The sequence below is a fragment of the Macaca nemestrina genome, chromosome 2 (genome assembly GCF_043159975.1).
Source record: "Macaca nemestrina isolate mMacNem1 chromosome 2, mMacNem.hap1, whole genome shotgun sequence".
NCBI lineage: Eukaryota > Metazoa > Chordata > Mammalia > Primates > Cercopithecidae > Macaca > Macaca nemestrina.
The window spans coordinates 37227052-37252145 of NC_092126.1; the positions used below are offsets into that span (position 1 = coordinate 37227052).

General features: G+C 50.5%; 2 protein-coding genes across 5 annotated transcripts in view; one reads left to right on the plus strand and one right to left on the minus strand.

The window, feature by feature from the left end:
- LOC105469894 (centrosomal protein 63) overlaps nucleotides 1–13973 on the plus strand; it is a 135730-nt gene extending 121757 nt beyond the window's left edge. The window contains exon 13 of the mRNA XM_024789157.2: nucleotides 10529–13973. Coding sequence (XP_024644925.2) covers nucleotides 10529–10585 — 57 coding nt within the window. The 3' untranslated portion in view covers nucleotides 10586–13973. The remainder of the gene's footprint in view (nucleotides 1–10528) is intronic.
- The window catches only part of LOC105469892 (kyphoscoliosis peptidase), a 50536-nt gene that overhangs the window by 4707 nt on the left and 20735 nt on the right, over nucleotides 1–25094 (minus strand). For all 4 annotated transcript variants that reach the window (XM_011721472.2, XM_011721470.2, XM_011721473.2 and 1 more), the window contains 7 exons: nucleotides 24428–24502; nucleotides 22562–22624; nucleotides 19875–19957; nucleotides 15571–15679; nucleotides 13969–14086; nucleotides 5548–5736; nucleotides 4016–4206 (listed from right to left, as the gene is read on the minus strand). In XM_011721472.2, coding sequence (XP_011719774.2) covers nucleotides 4016–4206; nucleotides 5548–5736; nucleotides 13969–14086; nucleotides 15571–15679; nucleotides 19875–19957; nucleotides 22562–22624; nucleotides 24428–24502 — 828 coding nt within the window. The remainder of the gene's footprint in view (nucleotides 1–4015; nucleotides 4207–5547; nucleotides 5737–13968; nucleotides 14087–15570; nucleotides 15680–19874; nucleotides 19958–22561; nucleotides 22625–24427; nucleotides 24503–25094) is intronic.

Below are 25094 nucleotides of genomic sequence, written 5' to 3' on the forward strand. Positions count from 1 at the left end.
CAATATGACTTCACTGAGCGTGGCAGCAGCCAGTGGCAGCGCACCGCTGGAAGGGTTCCCTACTCCCTTCAGGTAGTTTTCTTTGAGATAAATGAAAGCTAAGGAGCCTCTAGAAAAATTTGTCGCCAGCGGTATGTGTGCATCCTGCCCATTTGATTCACATTAGATGAAGGTTGCCTATGTCCAGAGAGGATCATGGGGCAGGAGGGGCACCTTCTCCCCCAAGTCTCAGGTCTAGCTTTCACCTTACTCCCTCCAGCATCTATCTAAGTGTCAATGCTGTCATGTCAACACATTGTCCTTAAAACTAGTGAGAATGGGTTCACTCCCTGAGACTGTGCACAGGAGGTTGGGGTGGGGCAGTTCCCTGATCCCCAGCTCCCCCACCCCATGCTTCTCACATAGGTGTATCTTAGCCATGTTTCAGGAATGGGTCCCGAAAAGCCAGTGTGTGCACAGGAGGGTCTTTTGCAACCCCCACACTGCCACACGCCACCACCCCCACCGCCGTCTCTCCCTTTGCTCTGCGGTTTCATCTTCATCTGTCCTGGTCATTGATTTTTCAGGGAGAATTGGTCAGTTCTCTAGTCTTTGTAGCCCATGAGGACCCACCTGCCTGGTCCTTCCTGGCTCCCAGGGCCACAGGGAGGGGCAGTGGCTTCTTAGAGCCTGGCCTTACTTCTCTCAGAAACTGGTCATCTGCTCCCAGCCCCAGCAACCTCCCCAGCCCTGTTCACAGTTGAGCGCAAAGGAAGGAGAGAGGCTGTCTGATCCACGTCACCAGGAACGTTCCCCTAGCTTGGGCTCTTGGTGGGGGAGGCAGGACACTGTGCCTGGGCTCTAGGATAACGTCCTGAATACACTTCCCATTGAATGTGCATTCCATGCCAACTCCCACCTCAGGAATGGGAGAAGCCCACACGGGCCAGCATGATGGGGAGGCTGCTTAGACAGCTCCTCTACCTTCTTCACGGCTGTTCTACCTCGAAAGCTGTCCCAGCCTTCTCAGATGCTGCCCACTCTGCACCTGCCCTGCACTCCCACATGTCCCCCCCACTGCCTCCGTTTCCTCTCTGCCCCTCAGCTTTCTGGCACCCCAGTGACTTCCCTCTGCCCCCACCCTCCAGTGACTTCCTAATAATGAGGCTCCTCAGACCTTGGAGGACCTAGGCTGCTGGCCTCCACGCCTTCCTCAGAGTCCTCTCCTCCCTTTGCAACCCCCACTCTTTGAGGCCTGGCCCTCATCCCACTCTCTGAGCACTGCTTAACCCCAATGCCATTGCTTCCCCTTCTGTTACACTGAAATCGTGTGACTCTTGGTGCTTGAGTGCTATTTTATTTGCCTACTTGCTTTCTCTACTGCCTTCAGCCACTGCATGCCACATCTGTCCCGTGGTAACTTCCAAAGGAAAGTGACCAAGATCAACAGACTTGCTATCTCCTCTTGGTGAAAGCCCCCTGTCCCCTCACTTCTGAACTAGCTCAGCGGGCAGAAGCTACCTCAGCTCCTCACTGCGCATGGCCCCTGTCCTGTTCCATCTCACAACTGGCTGTGAGTCCTGCACAGTGAGGCCCAGATCCCCCTGCGATTCACTTTTGATTGTGGAGCACCACCCAGCACCCCACAGAGCAGCCCCAGGGCTCCTTTGAAAATGTTTGCCTGGCTACTCCCGGGCTCATGGCAGAGCCCTGAAGCTGGAGACCCATGCAGAGACCTGTCTCTTCCTGCCTCGCCAGTATCAAGCACTCTGGTAGATCCTCCAAGGCCACACCCTTCATGCCTCAGGGTCCTCCCACCCACTCCTCCCTCCCCACCACTTCCCTCAAACCTGGATAAGGCCTCGTGGTAATGTCCCGATGGCAAAGCAGCCCACCCGGACCCTTCAGCTGAGGCTGAGTTCCCTGGCAAGCTCTCTCCTAGCCCTGGCTCTCCTTCAGAGAATGTTCCACTGCTGTAATTCATCACGTGAGCACTTCTGTGTAGTGTCTGAACTCCTTGCCGGGCTGTGGGCTCGGTGGGGAAGGGGCCAGCCTGCTTCATTTCCTGCCATGTCTTAGTGCCTGGTTGCGGTGTCTCACCCAGAGGGTTCTTGCCAAAGGTGTGTTGAATGACTGGGAAGACTTGAAATAAAGGACTGGTCACCCCTGCAGACCTCTGTGGGAGCCCACGGGCTCTTCCAGTCCCCCCGCCTCCTCCACCTCTCCTTTCCCCTCCGCGGCGCTCTCCTGGAGCCTGGCAGCTTTCCACCCCCTTATCTAGGTGCCCTCTTCCTTCCCTTCCTTTCTGCTCACCTCAGTTTCCCTATTTTGCTTCCTTCCCCTCCCCACTCTTAACTAGCTACCACAAAGAAATACTCTGTAAATATGTATCAGATATATGGAATCATATTTAGGTTTAGATTTCTATAAATTAAGGAATCTGGTGTTTATATTTTTATGTCTCTTAAAAAGGCAAACTCCACTCAATGGCATCAGTTTGGTATTGCTTTGACCTGGTCAGTTCTTTCCGATGGTTCAATGGCCTATGATACATTGAACAAGCCCTCCATCTATTGTAAGTGCAGGAAATGGATTCCCAAAGTGAGCAACTTCAGGCTGTTATTTTAGCCACAGGAGCTGCCAGGTATTTGGAGATGGAAGAGTATGCAAGAGCTCAGCAACCTGGCAAAGGAAGCTCTTGTGTGGTGGAAGGGACAAGTCAGTTGGAACTAACTTGGGGGCACCTGTGCTTCCGGCTGCCCCATTGCCCTGCAGTGTGGGTGGGAGCTCCCCAGGGGCTCTGGGCCACCCACAGGCCCTTTGTGCTAATAGTCAGCATGATCTCAGACCTCCTGTCCTGGGTGGATGGCGTCCCCAGTGGCAGAGACAGTGCCGCCAGGCAGTCCTTTGCTGAGGTGTGGAAGGCTGGGCTGACCTGACTTACAGGGCTCTGCAGTGTGCCCAGGCTGTGTGCCCAGCACTGGATCAGGTGCCAAGGCCTTGGAAAGGCATAAGAGACAATCTTCCAGAGAAGGCCCTGCATTTTTGTGACCAGTTCTGGCCCCCCCAAGGTAACCCCCATATGCCTCAGAGTATGCAAACATACTCAGATGCTATGGCTCCATGGTGAGGGTTGGGGGAACAAATGTCAGCCCAGGCCAGCCATGGGAGATGGCTAAGCTGGGTATCCTATACTGCCCCAGGGGGTGCGCTGGAAACCGCTGGGTCCCGCCTCCAGAAGGGAGGGGTACTGAGCCAGCCAGACAGAGGTCTGGAGCCTGGCCCTCATCTAGGGGTGCCTGAGTTTGGAGGCTGGGGGCTTACTGTGTCCCCTCTTCTCCTCTGCTGCCTAAAACATGTCCATCTCTGTCTAGCTACTATGCCTGTTCTCTTCTCCCAAGACCCAGCTCAGAGGCCACCTCCCTAAGGAAGTCTGCCCCAAGTCTCTGTCTTGGGTGGGACTGCCCCTACCTGTCCTGGGAGACCCCAGCTGCTCCCCACCCTTGCTGGTTGGACCACCAACACCCAGACTGCAGCTCTGCTGAGGCCATGTATTCTCTCCAGCAGGAGTTGGGGAAGAGAACACAACAGGCCAGTAGCTTCTGTTGGGCACCTGAGCCCAGAAGCTATGTGTAGTGGGGGTGATGCAGTCCTTTTCCCTGCTCTGTGAGCTGAGAGAGACTCACCCAGCTAGGAACCACTCAGCCCTGGCTTCTGTGACAGGCCAGGCTGTGTGTCCAGCCCTCAAGTTCTAGGAAACCTTCAGCCTTCAGACACATCCCTTTCTGGGTTTATGCTAGTGTGAGTGAGCTTCTGTCCCTGCTGATGTGGCCTATGGCCCTTCCCTGCCCTGATGGCCTGGGCTGCCTCAGCAGCCCCCACACATCCACATGCACACACAAGCTTTGTGCTAAGCTCACAGGCCATGCTCCTGGAAGGGCATGCCCTGAAAGCACAGTGTCAGGCGGGCTCCTGGAGGACAGTGCGAAACGCTCCATCCCTGCTGCTAGCACACAGGCACCTGCTCCGGGCTCACCTGTTCTGATCATGGAAGTCTCCGGGTGGGCACTCAGCATCCCTTTGTTGTAGAATTCACTCTTGTGATACATGTTGTTCTCAAACTGCCTCAGAGATTGAGGAGGTTTTAGCAGCTGCCAGTTCTTGTTGTCTGGGAAGTGGTCCTCGATGAACAGTGCAGGATGGGTGAGGAAGTAGAACTCATTGTAGCTGGAGCAGAGACAAACTGGTTAGCAGCCAGCTCTGTGTAGAGGAGGCAGGGGCCCAACACACCCACCGGAGCGGTCCTGTGGACACCCTGGATGGGAAGAGGTGCCATCTCCAACTCTAACATGGGCACTGGAGACTCCTCCTCAGTGGATGCTTCCAGAAATTGTAGCCAAGGCAGGGTCTGAGGTCGCTTCTAAGGGAAGCCACAGTGCCCTCAGTGCCCTAGGGTGTCGTGGGGAAAATGGACTCCCTCATGCTCAAAGACAATCCGAAGTTCAAAGGGGGCAAAGGCATAGCCTGTGGAACACGCAGTGGGGTTGTGGGAAGACAGGGAGACAGAGCGCTTGAATTCACTGCCTCCATCTACCACAGCCTGTTTCTGTGCTGTGCAGCTGTGCTGGTGGGGACCTTTTGTGGCTCTCCAGGACCGACTGGAGTGCTGACTCTCCGGGTGTCAGTAATGGGGATCAAGAGAAGAACAGGGAGGCCCTTCCTGAGACGGGGGAGGCTTTGCTCTGCCTAAGAGGAGCAGTGTTGAGAATAACAGTGGTAAAGAGGGCATCTGTGAGTGCGTGAGCCCTGCGTGTAGGATGTGTGTGCACATGGCTTGTATTTGTCCCATGTGTGGGAGTGTCAAGATTTAAGCTGCAAAAATCAGACAGAGCACACTCATGTTTCTGAATAAAAAGGGATCTGAGCTGCTGATAGCATCATGATCCATGAAGAATATTGTATGTAGCCTCAGGTTAAGGCCAGGGTTGGCCAGAGCCCCAGAGGACAGAAATGCTCCAGTCCCCTGCACCCCAGCCGCCCTGCCCCACTGTGCCTCACAGTGACCCTGCACCGCCAATAGCTCCCCTTCCCCCAAAACCACAGCCCTTTCCTCAGAAATGTGATATGGTCTCACGCAGACCAGAGAGGAGAAGGAGCCTGGTGTCTGGGCAAAGTAGTAAGAGAACATTCTGGCATTTGTGCCTGGTAATGCGGTCAATGGCCAAAGTCTGGAAGGGAACCTGCCAACAACTAAAGAAGGCTATTAGCCCTGCCTTTCCTCACATGTGACCTGGGGGCAAACGCTCCAGGCTTTCAGTGCTTTGGTGGAGGGAGTTACAGGGAGTCAGAGGGGGGTGTTTGTCAGTGGAGGGTGAGGTGACAAAAGGGTGTGGGTCCTCACAATTGGCCTGGAGCCAGCCCACTTCAGAGCCGGGGAGGGGTGGGTGTGGGGCCTCCTGGCTCTCCTTCCCCTCCCCCTTGGCCTTCTCTACCTGCTGCTTCATGCAACCCGGCACCTCCTCCACTTCCACCTGCTAGACGCCCAGCAGAACTGAGACAAGTACTTACAGGAAGGTGAATTTGGAGGTGGTGGTATCCACCAGGCCGCTGCCCCAGGTGCTGTCCACCAGGTGCCATCTTCCCTCCAGGTACACAGCATTCCAGGCATGGTCAAACTCCCCCGAGAAACTCTGCCCTGTCTGGTAGCCGAAGCCCTTGGAGTAGCCAGGCACGGTCATACACTGCACTCCAGCGATCCTGGGGGCAGGACAGGGGGTCTGAGAGGAGGATCCTGCTGCGACTTGCCTCCAAGTCTGTCCATGGTCTCAGGTTTCAGGCATGTTTGCTGCCCATCACTCCTCCCTGCCTATCCTTTTTCTTGCTTCCTATACTCACATATAAACAGCCTTGAGGACTTTTATCTCTGGGCATGGGGGACAGGGAGATACAGTGCTGGCTGGTCCTGTCGGTACAGACTGGCTGCAGTCTCCGCTGTCTGCTCCTCCCCTGAGACCAACACCATTCAGATCACTTCTGAAATGTTCATCCCTAGAGCCTGCTCGACACGCTCCTCAAGCAGCTCTTCAGCAGGAAAAAATGGGGGCAAGCGTGAGGTTGGCTTCAAGAAAATAGGAGCTGGGGAAATGACAATGTTCCTGCAACAAAACCTACACGCAAGGGGTGAGCACAGCTGCTGGGAGAACCAGGGCACTCTGGACATGTGACTGAAGAGATGGGTCTCGTGACACGCGTGAGATGTTGGGGGGTTGCTGGTTGTGAGGGTACAGAAGCCAAGCCCTACTTCGCTGCTATTCCTCCCAAGGAAGCCTGCACGGGAACCCAGGGGCAGGCGGTGGGTGTCTCCAGTCCTGGCCCAGGGAGGACTGGCCAGCTGCCAGCTTGCTCAGGTCTTACTGGTGGGCCTGTCCTTTGTGAACATGGTGCAAGAGCCATCATGGTGCATTCAGGTCATCTGCTGACTGCCTGCCCTGGCCACAATTCTGGAGTCTTCTGTGGCCGTCCTGAGGGGAATGGAAACGCTGACCAGTCAACCTGAGCTTTGGGGTCCTTTTGACATTGTGCTCCCCACTGCTTATGGTAGAGATGGCACCGCTTTCTGGGAACCTGGGTGGGAAGATGGGCATGGGTCATCTCTGGGGATGACATAAAACTAGACATTTGGAGCTGAAACCCTGAGGCCCAGGCCTGGGCTGTGGGCACCAGCCCAAGGCCAAAGCAAGACCCCGGGTATCCTTTCATGGCCAGCTAGTCTTGCTCCTCAGCAGCCCTGCTCCCCCGAGGACAGCCAAGGGGGTGGACTGTGCAGACAATTTCACTGGTAGTCTGACCTAGGGACATCCCATGCTAGCCCTTCTAGGGCCTTTGTGTAAATTAGAAAAGGTGCCGCTTCCTCAAGACATTTTCCTTGCACTCATGGAAAATTGGTGTAATAGATACACAACTGTGAAGCCAAGGATGTGCTTGATGCCCCTTTGATGGGGCTCCTTTGAGCACCACGCAAGCTGCTCAGTCCCAACTCAGTGCTGACCCTGTGCTCTACTCTGCTGAGCTGAGTCTGCAGACCAGGATGTTGGTGGGACCTATTTCAGCGAGATGGGCCCATGGGGGCGGTGCCCTTCCACAGACCAGGGCTCCAGCCTCAGTTGCTGTAAGCAAGAGGGCCATGGAGCCTTCCAGGGTAATGGGGTGAAATGGCCATGCATCTACTATAGGAATAGGGGGAATCTTCGCAGTAAAAATGAACATGTAATTTAAAATTAGCAAAATATTACTAATTAATTATTTAATTATTACTAATAATTAAATATTACTAATATATATCACTTGCTGAGAGAGTAATTGGGATCAAATGTGATGTCCTGAGGGTTAACAGATTCTACTTTCCCTGCCCTCGTTGTTTCTTCACATGCATGCAATGAGGACGTGTTACAATGTCTGCCTTAACCTCTGCTCACCTGCGGAAAGTCCGGGTCACTAGTGCTGAGGTTCCTTAGGGGCTTGGAAGTTTTCCAGACCCTGCCCTTTTGCCTGCTGTTTCACAAAAGGAGGTTCAGGCCTCCTAAGCCCTCTAAAGAATCCCGTGAGAACATACCAGCTAGGCTCTGTGAGAAGGCTTCTTGGAGCACCTGGGGGCATGGGGACAGACTGCAAGAGAAACTAGATCCTGGTGTCATGATTTTCTGCTGGCAAAGGCCATAAGCCACTCCAGGGCAGAAGGAGGCAGTAGCTGAGGAGACCATGGAAGGAAGGGGAGCAGGTGCAGCCTGCATACCTGGAGTGCCCTCTCCTCATTTCTCTGCAGTGCAGAGTGGAGGGTGGTGGGGAGTGCTGGGGGATGCAGGGCTGAGGGGGTTGTTCTCAGGATGAGGAAATCTGGATGTGTTTATAGTCTGAGAGGAAACAGCTAGCAGAGAGGGACCAGTGGAAAGCAAGGCCAGGGGAGTGGGTGGAGGTGTAGGGGTGGGATAGACATTCGATAGGAGGTGGGGTCCCATCTACTCAGAGACTGGGTGAGGAAAAGAAATGATGTGAAAAATACTTAGTGAGCTAAACAGTGCCCCTGACACAACATGAACTGACAACAGCATGTCAGTCTCTCCAGTCAGTGCGATGTCATGCCGATGCTGTGTGTGTGTGTGTGTGTGTGTGTGTGTGCGCGCGCTGCCTGCATGCACAGAGAAGGAGGGGCAGGGAGCGAGAGGGGAAAAGATGGCACAAAAGGCACCTGGTCTCTTAGCAATGGGATTATAGGTGATTTTAATTTTTTCTTGAAACTTCTCTATATTTTCTAAATTTTTAATAATGATTATATGTTACTTTGAGAATTGGAAAAAAAACCCATAAATACTACTTAAAATTATATTCTTCAGGAAATTACTTTCCATTGCTGCCTAGAATGTCTGTGCATATCACTTTCTAGGATTATGTGGAGGGATAAGGGGAGTCCTGGGAACAATGGGGCTTGGAGAATGGCTCATTTTGCATTAAGGTGAACTGATTTAGTGGAGCTGTGGGCCTCTGGACACGCTGCCCACTGATGCTTGTCCTCTGCTCAGAGCCACCTGGAGTCAAGGAAGGAAGGAGAGGAATTTAGCATTTGTGCAGCTTCCAGGTGGTGGGGTAAATCAGAGTGGGTATGGAATGTCCTTCTGGGAGAAGCCATGTGTCCAGGGGGACATCCTGCCCTCAAGGGGGTGAAGTGGAGGCAAGATTGGAAGAATGAAGTCAGGGAGCAGCAGCGAGAGTGTGCCCCAGTCCTGGAAAGGAAAGGAGGAGGAAGAAGCGAGGGGCAGGGATGTCCACCTGTACTGCTCTGAGTGGGGGTGGTGGCCCCAGAGCCAGGAAATAAGGTCACCTCTCAGGTCTAATGGTCACCTCATGGGTGGCCTTGCCAGGCTCATCATGGGCAGTGAGAAAGGTTGGCATTAAATGATCTCCAGGGGTTGATTCTTCTCTGGCAGGCTGAGGAGAAGCTGGGAAGGCTGTGGGAAATGCCTGGGGCAGAAAAAAGATGAAAATATAAACTCAGCTATAAGCTTATGCCATGCTTGACTCTGATATGAGGATATTTTATTACCTGGCAGCAATGTGCCAGATGAACTGGACAAAGAAGGTCATAATGTAAAGCATTATTGTAAATATGCCATAATTCTCGTGCAAAATAATCTGTATGTATAAGACAGTGATTGTGGAACTCACAGGAGTTTCGTCTCCAGCCACTCTCGCTAGCCAGGATGAACCACAACTCTTTCATGTCATCAAAAGATCACTGGCCGCACACGCTGTGTATAAAGCATTGTAGCAGGGAATACTATAACATGACGTGGCACCATACAATGTAACACAATGTAACAACATAATAAAATATGATATCCCAAAAATAAGGCTCAGTGGCTGCCCTAGATGTGCTGACAGTTGGAAGGAGCGTGGATAACTGTCACTGGAACTGTCTCCAGAACTTTGCTTATAAAATGCCAGTCTATAAGCAAAGTCCCAGAGAGCCCAAAGGTGGAGAAATTAACTTTGCAGGCAGGAGCTCAGAGAGCATTGAAGGAGGGGCAGAGCACAGAAACATTTCCACCTCCTGAAGAGCTCCGACCAGCCACCCCAGAGCCTAAAATATCACCCAAGGAGATTTATTTAATGACCTCAGACTGCAGAATCTTCGCTTCTACTTTACAGAACTGACAACCTCAATTCCACCTCCATAGTTCATGGCTGATAGGTATCCCAAGCCACAATGAAAACATGGATGTAAGATGCCCTGAACAAGCTTCCAAGGAGCACCCTGGAGGATTTGGAGAAAGCTGCAGCCCCCTCTCCAGCAAACGTCAGGGCTCAGGGACTCAATCAGAGAAGCCCCGAGGGCTGCAAAGAACCACATGGCCACCAAATGTGACCTGATTTGAAGAGACTGAACAGAGGGGCAGCCAAGCAGAAGGCAATGTCATTACCTGGGTACCCTTGATGAACCCTGAAGCTGCTGAGTCTTCTATGAATGCATTATCCTTATTATTTAAAAAGATCTGCGTGTTCCAGTTTGGTGCAGTGTATCCTAGTGTATTAATTTGGTATTATTTTATACTGAGATGGTCCAGGCCCTGCCGTAGGAACTGTGTGATGCTGCTACAGTCAGCACCAATGCCAGGCCCCAGCAGCAGTGTGGCTGAAATATCTGGGTGGGCAGGCGCACCCTCCACCAATGGGCTCTGACCATGGTAGACTCTCCCAAATCTGATCACCTCTCCCAGAATGTCTGAGCCAAGTGGGGGAAAAAGGGAGGGAAGGTGCCTGTAGGAGAGACAATGAAGTATGCTTTTCTTTTGCTCTTTTGTTGAAAATACTGTGGTTTCTATACTGCAGCAGGACAAACAAACCATGGCTTATCTTTCACAATTTATGTACTTGATTTCTTATAATCTGACAGTGTGTTTATATTTCTCCCATGTGCTCTCTTTTCCCTTTTCTTACACATTACCCTTACAGCTAGGTCAATAACAAGTAATCTTGCTAATAATTCTCTCTCCAGGGCCCTGTGCAGAACCTCATGAGACGTGACTTCAGAGGCCTCCTCTCCGACAGGTGAGGGAGGAGTCAGCTATTCAGAGAGAGAGGCTGCCTTGCCTGGGGACACACAGCTAGCCAGTGGCCGAAGCAGCAGTGGATGCAGTTGTCCTGATGCACCTTTGTGTTACACCAGCTCTTTTGTAAATCAAGATTTTGTTTTGGTCTGTACATTTATAGGTGGTACAGAGAGTGAAATGAAAAGATGGTTTGCACTAGTGACATAGCTTATCTTTGTGAGTGCCATCCTTTGGTGTAGCTATAAGAGTGGGGGGCTAAGATGTCCCTTTCAGAGGCCTTATACACCAGCATCAGATTTGGTGATAATTTAAGATTATCCAATGAATCTGCATTTCCCAGAAGAAGGCTTAGATGGCCACTCCCTATCTTCTGGGGCCTTTGGAACCAAGTGATGTTTTAGGATTATAGGGGACATACTGCTAACCAGAAGCAGCCATCTGACTGTACACACTCCTGCCCCTGCTCTTGGTGACAGCTAGAGGATGGGTGGAAAGCCAGCTGACATCTGATTGGTGACAACCAGCTCCCTTAGTGTCAGGGCTCAAACTGGTAATAAGCGCCTGGCTTTATCCAAAGTCTGAAAAACCTGCTAGCTGGTGATGTGAAAGCCATGCTAACGGGAAGAGAATTTACTGGAGGCTGACTCAGGGGCAGCAGTCTGGGGAATTAAGCTAGGCTCCTGCAAGGAAATTAGGCAGAATCAATTAAGGATGCGGGCAATTGAGGCAAAGAGACATTAATATTGGATGATAGAAAGTCAGAAGGAAACTGGACCAGCAGTTACAAGCTATAGCACTAACCAAAAAACCCCACATCAGTGACTTGGGAAAGACAGAGGAAATGAATGAAGTTGTGAAAATATCTGAATTTCCCACCAAATTACTTTATTAAATCAGTCTTTAATGAGGCAATTTCAGGGAGGTAGAATGGACTGGCAAAAAGTAATGATGTCCGTGTGGGTACAACTCTTTCTAAGAAGCCACCCTGACAACCAAGCAGGGATAAATCGGCAAGTGTGGATTACGTGTCCTCAGTTATTAAGGAATTAGCTAATTAATTTACCAAACTTTTGGCAGTTATTTTAAAGGTAAAGAGAGTTAGTAGAGGGATGCATAGATAGGTTACTGATCTTTAAAGAAAAAGTTAAAGGAATTCAGGGGACTGTGAACTATTGTTACGTATCTCAGGCGATGTGAGGAATTTTGCACGTGGTAATCACCATGTTGGAACTAACTTTAAATGATGCAAAATGTTAGCGAGAATTTCAATGATAAGCTGCAGGCCAGAATGGGGCCATTGTTAAGTATCTGGACCTGGGCAAAAAGCTGACAGTTTCACTCAAGGCAAGTGTCAATTTTCTGAATCTATGCAGGCTGGCGGAGTCTGTAGGAAAGTTCCACAGAGCAAAAGAACTCCAATCAATACTCAAGAAAGACAAGACAGGTTAAAAAACACCCACCCCAAAGTTGGGTTGGTAAACCCCAAAACTGCAGTCTCATTGAGTCCTATAGCCCTGCCAGGTATAGATGAGAGCACTGAGGCTGCAAAAGGTTAAGTGCCTTACCCAAAGGAACAAAACGAATAGGTGGTAAATTAAACACTGGGAGCCAGGTCTTTCTGGCTTTAACTTTGGCACTCCTTCTATAGGATGCTAGGATGCTTATACTGGATCAAGGAGGCGATACCACTGTACGTGGTAGACCCAGGTCTTTCTAGCTTTGAATCTGGCATTCCTTCTACAGTATGCTAGAAAGCTTATACTGGATAAAGGGGGATATATCCTGGAACTTGGAAAAAATGCTAAGCATTTTCAAATTTGCAAAATCAGATGAAAATAATCATGTTCTGAAAGATGCTAGGCACAAATGGAGCTAAGACTTGTGGCTATTTCATCAGTTAAAAGAGAATAAGCCCCATTCCACGTAAGTCTGCTAGGAATATCCTGTCATTTCCTGTCATTTCTACATGACAGGGAAGGTTGTGGGCTGTCCTGGAGTGGGGCCTGGGAGGAGCACTGGGGAGAGGGAGCAGGTGTGCATGCAGAGGTGGATGGGAAGGTGGTGTCACACAGTGCAAGGCTGGAAACTTGGCTGAGGTCAGATTTTGGAGGACTTTGCCAGACAGTGTGATCCTTTAGCGGTGTTAGGAACCCAGGACCAGGGGAGCCTGGGTAGAGAGGCCAGTGAGGATCCAGGCTCCTGGAGAGGCCCACAGGCAGCAGGGGGTATGCTTGGGTCTGGAGTAGGGGGTGGGAAGCAGCCAGGGTGGCATCTTCTGTACCCTGACCCACTGTGGCTGCCTCTGGGGCTGTGGTCTCAGGAAATGGCCTTGAAAGTGAGAAAAGGGAAAAACAGGGAGCAGAGCAGGAGGTCGTTAGAGCAACTCAGCAGCCGGGTGGGTGCCTGTTCTTGGCAGTGGTGATGGGGGGCAGGAGGCAGCACAACAGGGGGTTTGGGCCAGGAATAGGTTGCATGCACCCAGTGCCCAGCAGCTGCCACCTCTGCACCGCTGAGGCTATCAAAACTGCCTGCTGTGGACTAAGTGTTACGCTTGTTTTGATGAATTGCCACCTGCAGTTCTGGTGGACTGACATCTGGGTGCCTGAGAAGACTCACTCCCCGAAGCCTACAGAGACAGTGGGCAGCCGTTCATCCACCCCCGGGGAGGGGTTCTTTGATGGCCCCAGGGCTAGCTGACTGTTTTCTGGGGGAACCCAGCAGACCTCAGAGAGTAGGCTCAGGAAGCTGTGGAGGTCAGTGGCCATCCCCTCCCCCCACCCCACATCTTAAGCCTGTTTTGAGTCACTGGGAACCGGCAATGGCCCATTCTCCTGCTCAGGCCAGAGCTGTCTCCCACCCCAGCAACCTGGCCATATGCCCACTCCCAGAGTGCTGAAAATGGAGCCCAGCGACTCCAAGAGAAGCTGCTTCCTAGTGATTCAGCTGTCCAACTGACAAATCTTTTCAGGTGGGAGATCTTTTGTTTCCCCCAAAAGAGGCCCCCTGTGTCAGCCCTGAGGACAGCCTTTCACAGTCCCCTTGGCATCTGCAGCCACTGTCCTCCCGCTCCCAGGCCTGCTATTCTTTTACCCTTCAGCTGCATAGAGATGGGAGAAGGCGGAAAAAAGGCTTTTTATAACCAAATTATCTCTGTGCATTCATCTGCCATTATGTTAATGCATCGCGAAGCCCGGCAGATGGTACAAAGTCAATTATGCTGGTGTTAAAAAGGGAGAAATTGACCTTTCCAGGACTCACTTGGGTTCCAGAGCAGAGTTTGCAAACTCAGGTTTCAGGCCTGGCATGTGGGCAAAGGCACGTGGCACTGTGGAAGAGGGAGAGGGATGGATCTGGTGGTCAGCATGGGGACTCCTGTCTCTCGTACCTGCACATTCTCTCAAAGAGGCCAGCGTAGCCGTCACAGTTGGTCTTCTGGGTCCGCAGGATGTCAGTGGGTTTGAAGGCTTGGCGGTCCTTCTCCTGAGCAGCTGCAATGTCGTACTCTACAGGGCGGGTGAGGGGATCATGAGGAACCTGAGCCTGGGAGGCGAGAAGACTCCACCCCCACCCCTAGCTGTGCTCTGGCCGCCACCAGCCCCAGGAAACCACAGTGGGCTGAATGGAACTACAGCCGCAGCCCACATGGGATCTGTGGAACTGTCACCTCTTTTTGCAAGTGGCGAGAGGAGGAGCAGGCCTTGGCAGAGGGTGCCACCTGGCTCCCCAAACCCCTGAGGAGGGGCTAGGAGGAGAAGGGAGTAGGACAGTGCAGGGGCATGGGGCTCTCTCTGCTAATCCCCACCACACAGCTCTGCACACAGTTCCAGTGAAATCACTGATCCCGTCTTCCTACAGCCCGGAGGCCTCACGCTGACCCATAGGGCACACAGAGCTCGTCCCCAAGTGGAGAAGGCTGCTCTCCCACAGCCTGTCACTTCACTAAGGAGGGGATGAAGACATTGCAAAGAAGCCTGAGGCCTGCGGTGAGGCCCTAAGGCAGAAGTCTCTGTAGCCACTGAGGACCCCAAAGGGACTGTGTATGTGTGTATTGGCATGGGGATAGGAGCGGTAATGAAGTCCTATAAATGTCCTGTTTCTGACCCTGCCTCTTTAAGGCACAGGCACAGCTGGTGGAGTTGGGATGGGAGCTGGGGGTCTCTCAAATCCTCAGTTTGGACCTCCTACCTGTGCCTGGCAAGCTCATTCTCTAAGCTGCATTCCCAACTGTTGTTCCAGAAGAACAAAAGAAAAGCCCAGTGGCAGCAGGCTGAGAAAGACCCAGCTGGTCTTTATGTCAAAGGACTAGGAGTCCACCTCGTGATCTGGCCCTGTCCACTCTCATTTGTGTTTGCAAGGGGGCAAGGGGCAGCATCCCTTAGCCACCACCTCTGCAGTTCTGCTTGACCTGGGAGCTTCCCAAGGCCATCCTGTGGAGAGCTGTGGGCAGCTGCATAGGCCTACGTCCCTCAGGTGGCTCCAAGAACCTTGGAGACTGAGCTGGGACTAGTGGCCAACATTGCTAGTGTAGGAGCAGGAAGTGGAGAACCCACTTTTCCTGGCTCTGGTATTTAATGAACCCTCTGATATTGCAATCACTTTTCAAACAGCTGCAAATTCTCCCCACCAATGATCATCCTTCTTTGAGATGACCTGCTGCTCCGGGCTCTCAACTCTGTGGAGATGAGACAGAGGGAAGGCTGGAACAGAGGGAAGGCTGCTGCTGGATGAAGTTTCCAGCTCTGGGCACTGGCTATGGGCAGAAGGCTGCAAGGGATTCTCCTCCAACTAACTTTCATGGAGACTAATAGCACATGGTAAATTTTATCCTCCTTGGTAACTCTCTGGTTCATCAGTCCAGTCTCCTGGGTCCCTCTCCCCGCCCACCTTTCATGTCACTCTGCACACGTGAATAACCTGATAGGAGCAGAGGCCTGCGGGGAAAGGAAGCAAGGGATTCTAGAGCCAGCAGTGCCACAGGTGGGCCTACCTATGTGATGGCAGATCCAGATCCAGATGGCACGGACCCTTTCCAGGTCAGTATGGGCCTCCTGGAGCAGATCACTCACCAGTTCGTCTAGGCCACTCTTGGCTGTCACCTGGGGAGCAGGAAGGGGATGCTGTATTAGGGCCTCAAGGAGGGGCTGTTGACAGCCCAATACCTTGCACCTATAGCCCGTGCTGCTCTTCCCCCAGGCAGAGAAGCTGGAGGAGAGGCCCTGAGGGGCAAAGGCTGGCTGAGGACCAATTGGGAGGAGGTGGGGGAAGTTGGACAGGGCAGGTGGTGCTGACCAGCTCAATCACAGGCACTAGAGCCACCACAGCTTTTCTCTGCAGATCTGGGGGCTAGCCAGGCAGGCATCTGGACAGCTGTAGCAGCCCCTGGTCATGGTCAATACTAAGGATTTAACATAATCCTTATCAAAATTCCAATAGCTTTTGGTGCTGAAATGGAAAAATCAGTTCTCAAATTCCTATACATTCCAAGTAGCCAAAACAATTTTGAAAAAAGAACACATTTGAAGGACACAAATTTCCCATTTTCAAAACTTACTGTAGAACTACAGTAATCAAAACAGTTTGATACTGCCATAAAGATTATATAGACAAATGGAATATAACTGAGAGTCCAGAAATGGACCCACATATCTATGGTTAGCGGATCTTTGACAAGGGTGTCAAGTCCATTCAGTGGGGAAAGAAGAGTCTCTTTTACAAATGATGCTGGGACAATTGGGTTTCCACATGCAAAAGAATAAAATTGGATCTCTACCTCATGCCATATACAAAAATCAACTCAAAATGGATCAGTGACTCAAATATAAGAGCTTAAACCGTAAAACTCTTAGAAGAAAACACTGGGGTTAATCTTCATGACCTTGGATTTGGCAATGAATTCTTAGATATGGCACCAAAGGCACAAGCAACAAAGAAAAAAACAGATAAAAGGCCATTCGTGAAAATAAAAAATTTCTGTACATTAAACGATATCATTTAGAAAGCAAAAAGATAACTTACAAAATGAGAGAAAACATTGCAAATCATATATCCAATAAGGGCTAAATATTCAGAATATAAAAAGAACTCCTAGAACTCCACAAAAACAAAACCAACCCAATTCAAAAAGGGGCAAAGGACTTGAACAGATATTTCTCTAAAGAAGATATACAAATGGCCAATAAGCACATAAAAATTGCTCAACATCCTTAGTCATGAGAGAAATGTAAATCAAAACCACAATGAGATACCACTGCGGACCTAATGAAATGACTATTGAAAAATGAAACCAGAAAATAATGTGTTGGCATGAATATGGAGGAATTGGAACCCTCGTACGATGCTGGTGGGAAGGTAAAATGGTGCAGCTGCTGTGGACAACATTTTGATAGTTTCTCCGAAAGTTAAATGTAGAATTATCATATGATCTAGCAATTTCAGTCCAAGGTATACACCCCAAAAAACTGAAGGCAGAGACTCAAACAGACATTGTTTCCCCAGTGTTCATTGCAACAAATCCACAATAGACAAAAGGTTAAAAAACATCCATCCATGAATGAAAGGACAAATAAAATAGAGTATATACAGTATGTATACTATATAATGGGAATATTATTCAACTATAAAAAGAAGGAATTTAGTTCTATATATGCTACGACACGGATGAACCTTGAAAACATGATGCTAAGTGACATAAGCCAGACACAAAAGGACAAATATTGTATGATTCCACTCATATGAAATACCTAGAGTAGGAAAGGTCATAGACAGTAAGTAGAGATTACTGGGGGCTGGGGGAGGAGAAATGGGAATTTCATTGCTTAATGGGTACAGAGCTTCTGTTTTGGGTGATGAGTAGACAGCATTGTGAATATAATTAATGCTAGTGAATTGTACATTTAAAAATTATTAAAATGGCACATTTTATGTTATTTTATGATAAAAAAGAACAAATTAGTTTTCTTCCTAGGGGCCCTCAGGGAAACAGGGCTGAGATTGCTGGAAAGGTGGCCCTGACCATGTTTAATCTCTATAGAGAAGCTGGGGCAATGGGTCCTGCAATGGTGCCCACATTCCCTGCAGCCCCCACCTTGAGGGTACTCCAGGACCTTGTTTTCAGCTGGAACCATCTCACTGCTCACAAGGGACTCCAGGACCCACCTGCTGACCACTGGCCCAGCACACTGGCACCCTGACCTCTGGAGACCTCTGGGCCCCTGTTCTACTCTCTCAGCCGCTTTCTGTTTCATTTTCTTCTATGTCCAGCTCCAACGCCACAGACTTTGTCCTTGTCCCTGTCCCAGGGCCCCGAATGGTACTCAGCATTGCTGGCCTGCACTGCAGCCTGGCGTCCTGACTTAGCCTTCTACTTCAGTGCCATGGCTTCTGGTCCTTTGGTCCCCACCTCCTGGCCCCACCTGGGCCTGGCTTGCTCTGGCCACTCCCTGCTCTGTGGCTGGGTCTCTGGCCTCCGCTGGCTTCCTGGCACTGTTTTCTGAGTATGGCTAGCAGCCTGACCCATCCCTTCTGATGGCCATTACAAAAGTCCGGGCACTTTGCAGACTCCTGACCCCACCGACTTCCCTCAGTCACAGGGAATGGCCTGGCCTCCACTTCACAGCAGGCCAGGTGGGACTTCCTCACTAAGAGCCTCATCCTTCCCTCCTGCTTCAACTATCTCTATGTCTCAGATCTTCAGCCTTTGCAGGGACTTCCCCTCTTCAATCAATGGCCTCCTTCTCCTATGCCCTCACCTCCTCCCTTCCTTTCCTGGCTGCCCCATGCCTCCTTGTTCCCCCACCTTAGGATGCCCTCCCAGTCTCCTCAGTTCTGCTCATGTCTAGCCTCCCCTTCTCTGCAGGCTCCTGTGGGATCTTCTCCTCACTCCCCACTACTCACCTCCTGCTTGCTCTTCCACCCACCTGAGGTCTGAGGCCTGAGGCTCCAGCCCCTGTGCACTGCCCCTCTGGAGGTAAGGTGCACTTTGATGCTGCAGTAGCCAACATGAGTCTGCCCTGATCTCACTTGAGCAGATAGCACAGCTCACACTGTTGACCACGCCTGCCCCAGGGAGCCCCTCCCTAGACCTTCCAGAACTCTGACCCTTCCTGGCCTTGCCCCAGCCTCTTTGATGGCTCCACGCCCTATGGGCTTCCTCCGCCCCTGCAATATGATACCCAACCTATGGCTTCAGCTCTTAATGAAATCTGATGACTCCCAATCAGTGTCTCCAGCCCAGACCTTTCCAGGCTTGTATATTCAGCTGCCCAGGGGGCAATTCCCCCGGATGTGCCACAGAGAGTAGGGCCCCTCATATCCCAAACACACTCACCCCCTAAAACCTGCTCCTTCTCCCTTGCTCCTCATGGGGAGGCACTGATCCACCCTCCAGGAGTCAATCCAGCCATCCGGGAGTCCCTCTCCCCCACCTCCCACCCACTCCACACCTACTGGTGATGGAGTTCTTCCCCTCTGCCCCTAGCTCAGGATTGGCCTTTCCACTCCTCTGTTTCCTCAATGTCTCCACTTAATCCAGGTCATGTCTTCTGCCAGGACAGGAGGATGCCCTCAACTCATGTCCTTACTTCTCATCTGGCTTTCTTGATCCATGCACCCACCATCCACTCATTATTTCAACAAACAAGGTTCCTGAGTACCTACAAGGTGGCCTTTCTAAGATCACTTAATGTCCTAACTTCACAAAAGTGTTCAGCACCTTGTTCCTCCTATCAGACTCTCCGTGCTGAAGCTCCTGCCTGGCTCCAATGACTCCCATATGTCCCTAGTGTTTCAGCTTTTCATCTGCCCCTCCCACCTGCACCTGAGACATGCTCAGGCCCAGAGGCGTGAGAGCTTGGCAGCTCATGCACTTCGGAGGTGAGCACGGCTGTGATTATAGTGGTCATGGCCATCTACATCCATGGTCCTCCCATCCTCTCCTCCCTTCCTCCATGGACTGGAGGTGGGCAGAGCTTAGAAGCAGAAATGCCAAAAGGGGCATGGAGAAGGCAGGTCAGGGCTGGCCAGAGGGGCCCGCCAATGAAGCGCTCCAGGGTGTGTGGTATTGGGTGGGAGCAACAGGATCGTGGGTGGGGTGGGGGATGGAAGGGCCTCTGGCCCTGGGCAGGGGCTGCTGCTTTGTGCCTTCTGTCCCCATCCATATGCTATGAAAAGGCATTCCAGGGCCATCCAACCAAGCCACTCAGGTTATGCTCAGGAGGTGTCTGGGGAGAGGCTTTGCTAGAACTCTTGAGCCACCTCGAAGGGGCCCATGGTCAGAGCAGCCAGCTCTCCTACCTGTGAGGCGTGGAGATCCAGTTTCTCAAACTGCCGCAGGTCCAGGGACATGGATTTCAGGCTGGATCGATCCCAAGGGTAGGCTGGAAACACAGGGCAGCTTGGTCAGCAGCTGAGACCCACTGAGGAGGGCTGTCTGGCCTAGGCCTTGCTGTCTCTTTGAGGAGCTGTGGCTGTCCAACTTTTAAGACAATTCTCAAAGCCTGAAACATTGAGCCTAAGAGCTATATGGGAACTTTCCTAGAAGGGTCCCCTGATCAAGTTAGTTTGGGAACTATGGCAACTCCCACAGTCCTCTTAGAGGCCTACAGGGAACATACGCCTACTGCAGACTCTGAGAAGTCAGAAGTAGGAAACAGGCTTAACCTCAGTTAACCCAGCAGTTCCCAGACATATTGATGATGGAATCTCCTTTTTCCCACCGTTTGGTTTTCCGTGGATTCCCTGTTATTTTTCCCGGGAATGAATGCTCTTTGGGGAGTGTCCAGGCAGTGCTGCTCATGCTCACAGGCTCAAGGAGGGAGGTCTGTGCCACAACCACAGCGCTGGGGTGGAGGTGCCAAAGGACACCTGGGTGGAGAAGGAGGGCATGGAAAGGCCGGGCCATCTGGGTCCTGCAGGGTAAGGTGCGTTTGGCACCCAGATAGGCTTCCTCCTTTGCCCTTGGTCAACTGGAGACTTGAGCATCTCAACCATGTGTGATGGCATTCTGGTAACAGGGCCCTGAGAAAGTCTGGGCCTCCAAATCACTCATCTATGCTTAGCCTTACTCACAGGGAGCCTCCTGCCCAGAGACCAAGCCATGAGTCAGGTCTCTGAGACAGAGCTATAGGGAGGGGAGAAAACTCGAGACCAGTGCTGATGCAGGGCCAGCAATCATGCAAGCTTCCCACTGGACACAGGACAGCTATAATCAGCTGCTGCTGGGGGGCTGCTGCAAGGCTGCCTGGCCAATGGTTAGACCAACAGATGCATGGACAGCAGACCGCTGTCCCAGCCCAGAAGAGAGCCTGGGCTCTGGCAGATCCTTTCTTAACCAAGGGTCCCTGAGTCAGGCAGATCAAAATCAGGGAGGCTGGGTGGGAAGACAGGATAGGAGTAGGAAGAAACTGGGACCAAAGAGGAACTCAGCCCCTGACCCAGGTGGACCCACCCACCTTCAGCCTCCATGTCCGGAGCCTCTGGGTGCTGGGCAAGTGAGGTGTGTTGGAGAGGCCCCAGGGTATGGTAGGAAGTCTGGGACGAGTAGGGCCATGTGAGAAAGCACCGGATGGGCCTGCACTTCTACCTTGGTTCCAGTCTGGTTCTGACCTCCACCTTGCTGGGAGGGACTGGACCCAGCTCCCCGGCCTCAGGTACACATCTGTGGGATTCCCGGGAGCATGAATGAGATGGCAAATCATGTGATGTTAGTGACACACTGCTCTCTGGGAGGGTGCAGGGTGTGGGGCTCCTCTGCAAGTACATGCAGGGAAGGACATGCGGCCTCCCTGCCTGGTGGGGGACACTGCAGGTGCATTTGCCCACACATCCTCAGGGCTGCCACTGTCAGTGAGAGTCACTTAATCTGGTGCTATTAGACCTGAAAGATGTGGGGAGGGGTGTGTGTCACCTCTAGACCTTGCCCCAGCCCTTTTGTGACCCTCTTCTGGGCCAGCATGGTTTGAGAGGCAATGCCCACTTACTGGGGAGCTGACCAATATTTGGGCCCAGGGGTTTCTTGCCTGGCCACCATGACTTATGTCATCAACCCCTGCCCTGTGTGGTCCAAATGCAGCCAGAGAAGACGGGATACTCAGGCAGGCCCCTGCTGAGCCTTCCCCCTTCTCAGTGCCCTCTCCCTCTGCAGAATCTGTTCCTATCATTCTCTCACAAGAGCTATCAGGGTGACCTAAGTGCATTCAAAGTGGACTCACACATCCAACAGATTTCCACTCAGTATAGCTCTGCAAATGAGGCCTCCCTGCACTCCTATTTAGAATAAAGATGGCATTTCTAAAATGCTATTAAAAACCCTATTACTAGTTTTCCCCTTTCTTGGTTCCATTTTCCAATATCTGAACATTAAAAATGCCCATGATTTATGCCTCATTAAATCTACCTGTGAGGAGATTATATAAGATCTAAATATGATTCTACATAAATACATTTAATATATCAGTGCCATTAAATTATTCTGATTTTAAAGCAAAACAATAGGAAGAAGTATGGCGCTGCACCCAGCCTTAGATAACATCTGGTCTACTAAGGGGGAAACTGAGGCAAAGGGAAGGCAAATGAGGGGCAAAAGCAGGATTCCAACACAGGCTGTCTATCATGCCTCTCATTCCTCTGCCTCACTCTGCTTATTCACATGCCTCCTACCTTACAGACATTTGGCATTCCATTTAAAGTTAACATAATCCTGAATTATGATTTTAATATGTTTCCTATAATGGTCTGCCTTGTTATTGGCGGAGGTACACTTTAGCTTTAGGATGACATCTGGTGCATGAGCTTTTTCCTTCTCCACCTGTATCCATGGCAGACATTGCTAATCAATCATGACACTCTTCCCCTCCTGAACCCAAAGGTGGCCCCAGCCTCTCAGCATAGTGACCCAGGAAGCAACTGCCAATTGGAGATTAGTCTATGGGCTAACCCCATGTGCTCTCTTGAGAATTCTCCTGGAAGACTCTGGAACTTACCATGGGCATCTTTCCCTCCAGGTTGCCGGGGTCTTGTGTTTCCATTTTTATCACCTTGTAAACCTACAATATTCCAAAGATTAGAAGTATAGATACTTCAGAAGAAACAGAAATGCAAGCACTGATGACTCATCTTCTGGTGGTCCTTGCTTTTGACCCCTCCTCTGTACTCTCCTTTTCATAGCCTCCTTGTTCCCACCCCACTGACCACAGAATTGCTGCTGGAATTGCCAGGAACTTCCTAGTATGGCAGAAGGAAGACTAAGAACCAGGAAGTGGCTGACAAGAAAGGGAGCTGCATTCTGCAACTGGAATTAGTATTTGCTCTGACCTAACACTTTGGATGATTCAGTGGGTCCTCCTGGAACCTGGTGTTCCTGCCCTCTTTTGGATTTTCCTGCTTTCTTGAATCCACTGCCAGATAATGCTGGGATAAGAACTGACCATGGATGGAAACAAAGATGCAGAAAGGGGAAAGCAGTTCTAATGGAGGTCAAAACCTAGAAGGGTCAGGTCATAATTAAATTATTCCTTGGGAGGATTAAAGGCCAACTGAATCCCATAAATCTAAGACTGTAAAGGCAGAATCATAGCCAATAGTTATTAGACTCCCTGGGCAAAAGGAAAGGAACTTTTCCTGCTGATCTGGAATCAGGTCAGGAAGATTTGGGTCCCTGATGGGATCAGGAGGAGTTGAAGGTGGGGATGCCAAAGCAGGTAGTTTTATGCCCCTGAAGGCCACTTTAGGCTATAAATATAACAAAGAAGATTGCAACCACACGCAGGTCATTCTGAGAAACAGTGCTCCATTTATTTCTCACACCTGCATTTTGTATTTCGCACCTACATTTTTTTCCCACCTAAGTTTTTGATAGAATGATAAAGGTTCAAAATGATAGCTAGCATTTGTTACACACTTACTCTGCCTGGTTTGGGCTTTACATTTACTCCCTCATTTAACTCATTATAATCTTATGAGGCAGCTTCACTTATTTTCCTTCTTTTATAGATGAGAAAACTGAGTTTAAAAGAGGGGTTAGGCCACTGGCCGAAGGTCACACAGCTGAAACATGAACCAAGACAGTCGACCCTAGAGCCTGCCCTCTTTACAGTAGACTACTCTCTTGAGATCCTGACTGCTGACAACTACAGGACCAGACAGTTTTGGAGGACTGTGGCTCACTGCATGGACCTAAAAAGGACTTGAGCCTCAGTTGTTCTGCAGCCTCTGTTACTTAACCTGCATTCCTCCTGAGGTCCCTGTTTAGCAATAAGGTGGACAGATGCAGGGAGGGGACTGAGAAGGGAGTTGGGGAGACATCATGGTCCTGGGCCTGGGCCTATGTGCACTGCACTGAGGGCTGAAAAGTATGCTGGTTAAGACCACAGGTTTCAGAGTCATACCTGGGTTCTGACCCACTTCCTAGCTGGGTGACATGGGTAGTCACTTCACCTCTCTAAGCCTCACTTTGCTGATTTAAAAAGTGGGGATAATATTAGTATACATCAAAAGGTTAAAAAGTTAATAAATGTTAAAGTACTTAGCATTTTGCATGCCACTTTTTGGGCAGTAAACAAATGGTATCTAAAAGCCACAGCAACAACACTCTTGTGATGCAATGTGTCTTCAGCTAAATGTCTTGTGTTACCTATGACTAATTCCAGAGATGCAAAATCAGTGGTAGCTGGGTGTGGAGAAAAGAGTCTCCAAGGATGAAGCTGTCATGCTTCTGCCTTTTCCCAGTTTGCAGGCCCATGTCACTCTTCTCCTTCCCTCAGAAGATGCTTGCGCTGGGATCTGGCCCAACCAGCTGCCTTCAATCCTCTCTGCCAGCCCTCCACCATGAGTACCTCTGTCATACATACGTTTAGCCAAGGAGAACTTCTTGAGTAGCTGGGGCATGGCATCTCGAGGGTGGACTTCCACAGTCAGTTGTGTCCCTACAAAGGAAAAAGAGATGACATTCTCAACCAGATGCTGCCAGGAAAGGGTAAATGCCTCATGACTGATGATTGAATAACAAAACAATTAGTTTTAGAACTTTCTTTTGTGTGTACAAATCATCCTTGCTTTTTTCTTTAAATCAAAACAACAACAAACCAAGCAGATAGTTTCCAAATTCAGGCAAGATGGAGTAAAGCAAACTCAGCCCTGTCTCTCCCACTGAATGCAATTATAAACAATGTACTGAATGTAAGGGGCAACTATTAGAGGATTCTGCAAAGTAAATAATAGAATAACTGGCAAAGACTGGGAAGAATTTTTAAAGCATTAGCAAATTGACAGTGAATTTACCATTCTTCTTCCCCCTCTGGTATCATCTAGACTGAACTTAAAGGCATTCTCAAACCCAGAAGGGTGCAGTGGATGCAGAAAAAGAGCACACAAGAGAAATCCTCTCTTTCTGGCCTGCAGAGTGAGAAAGGGAACCCCTAAGAGTCAGAGAGAGCGAAAGAAATCTTTTGTTGGTTTTCCCCCTCTTTATTCTGTTATTTCCCAACTCAGTCCCCAGGCAATTCTGTTGGTAGCAAT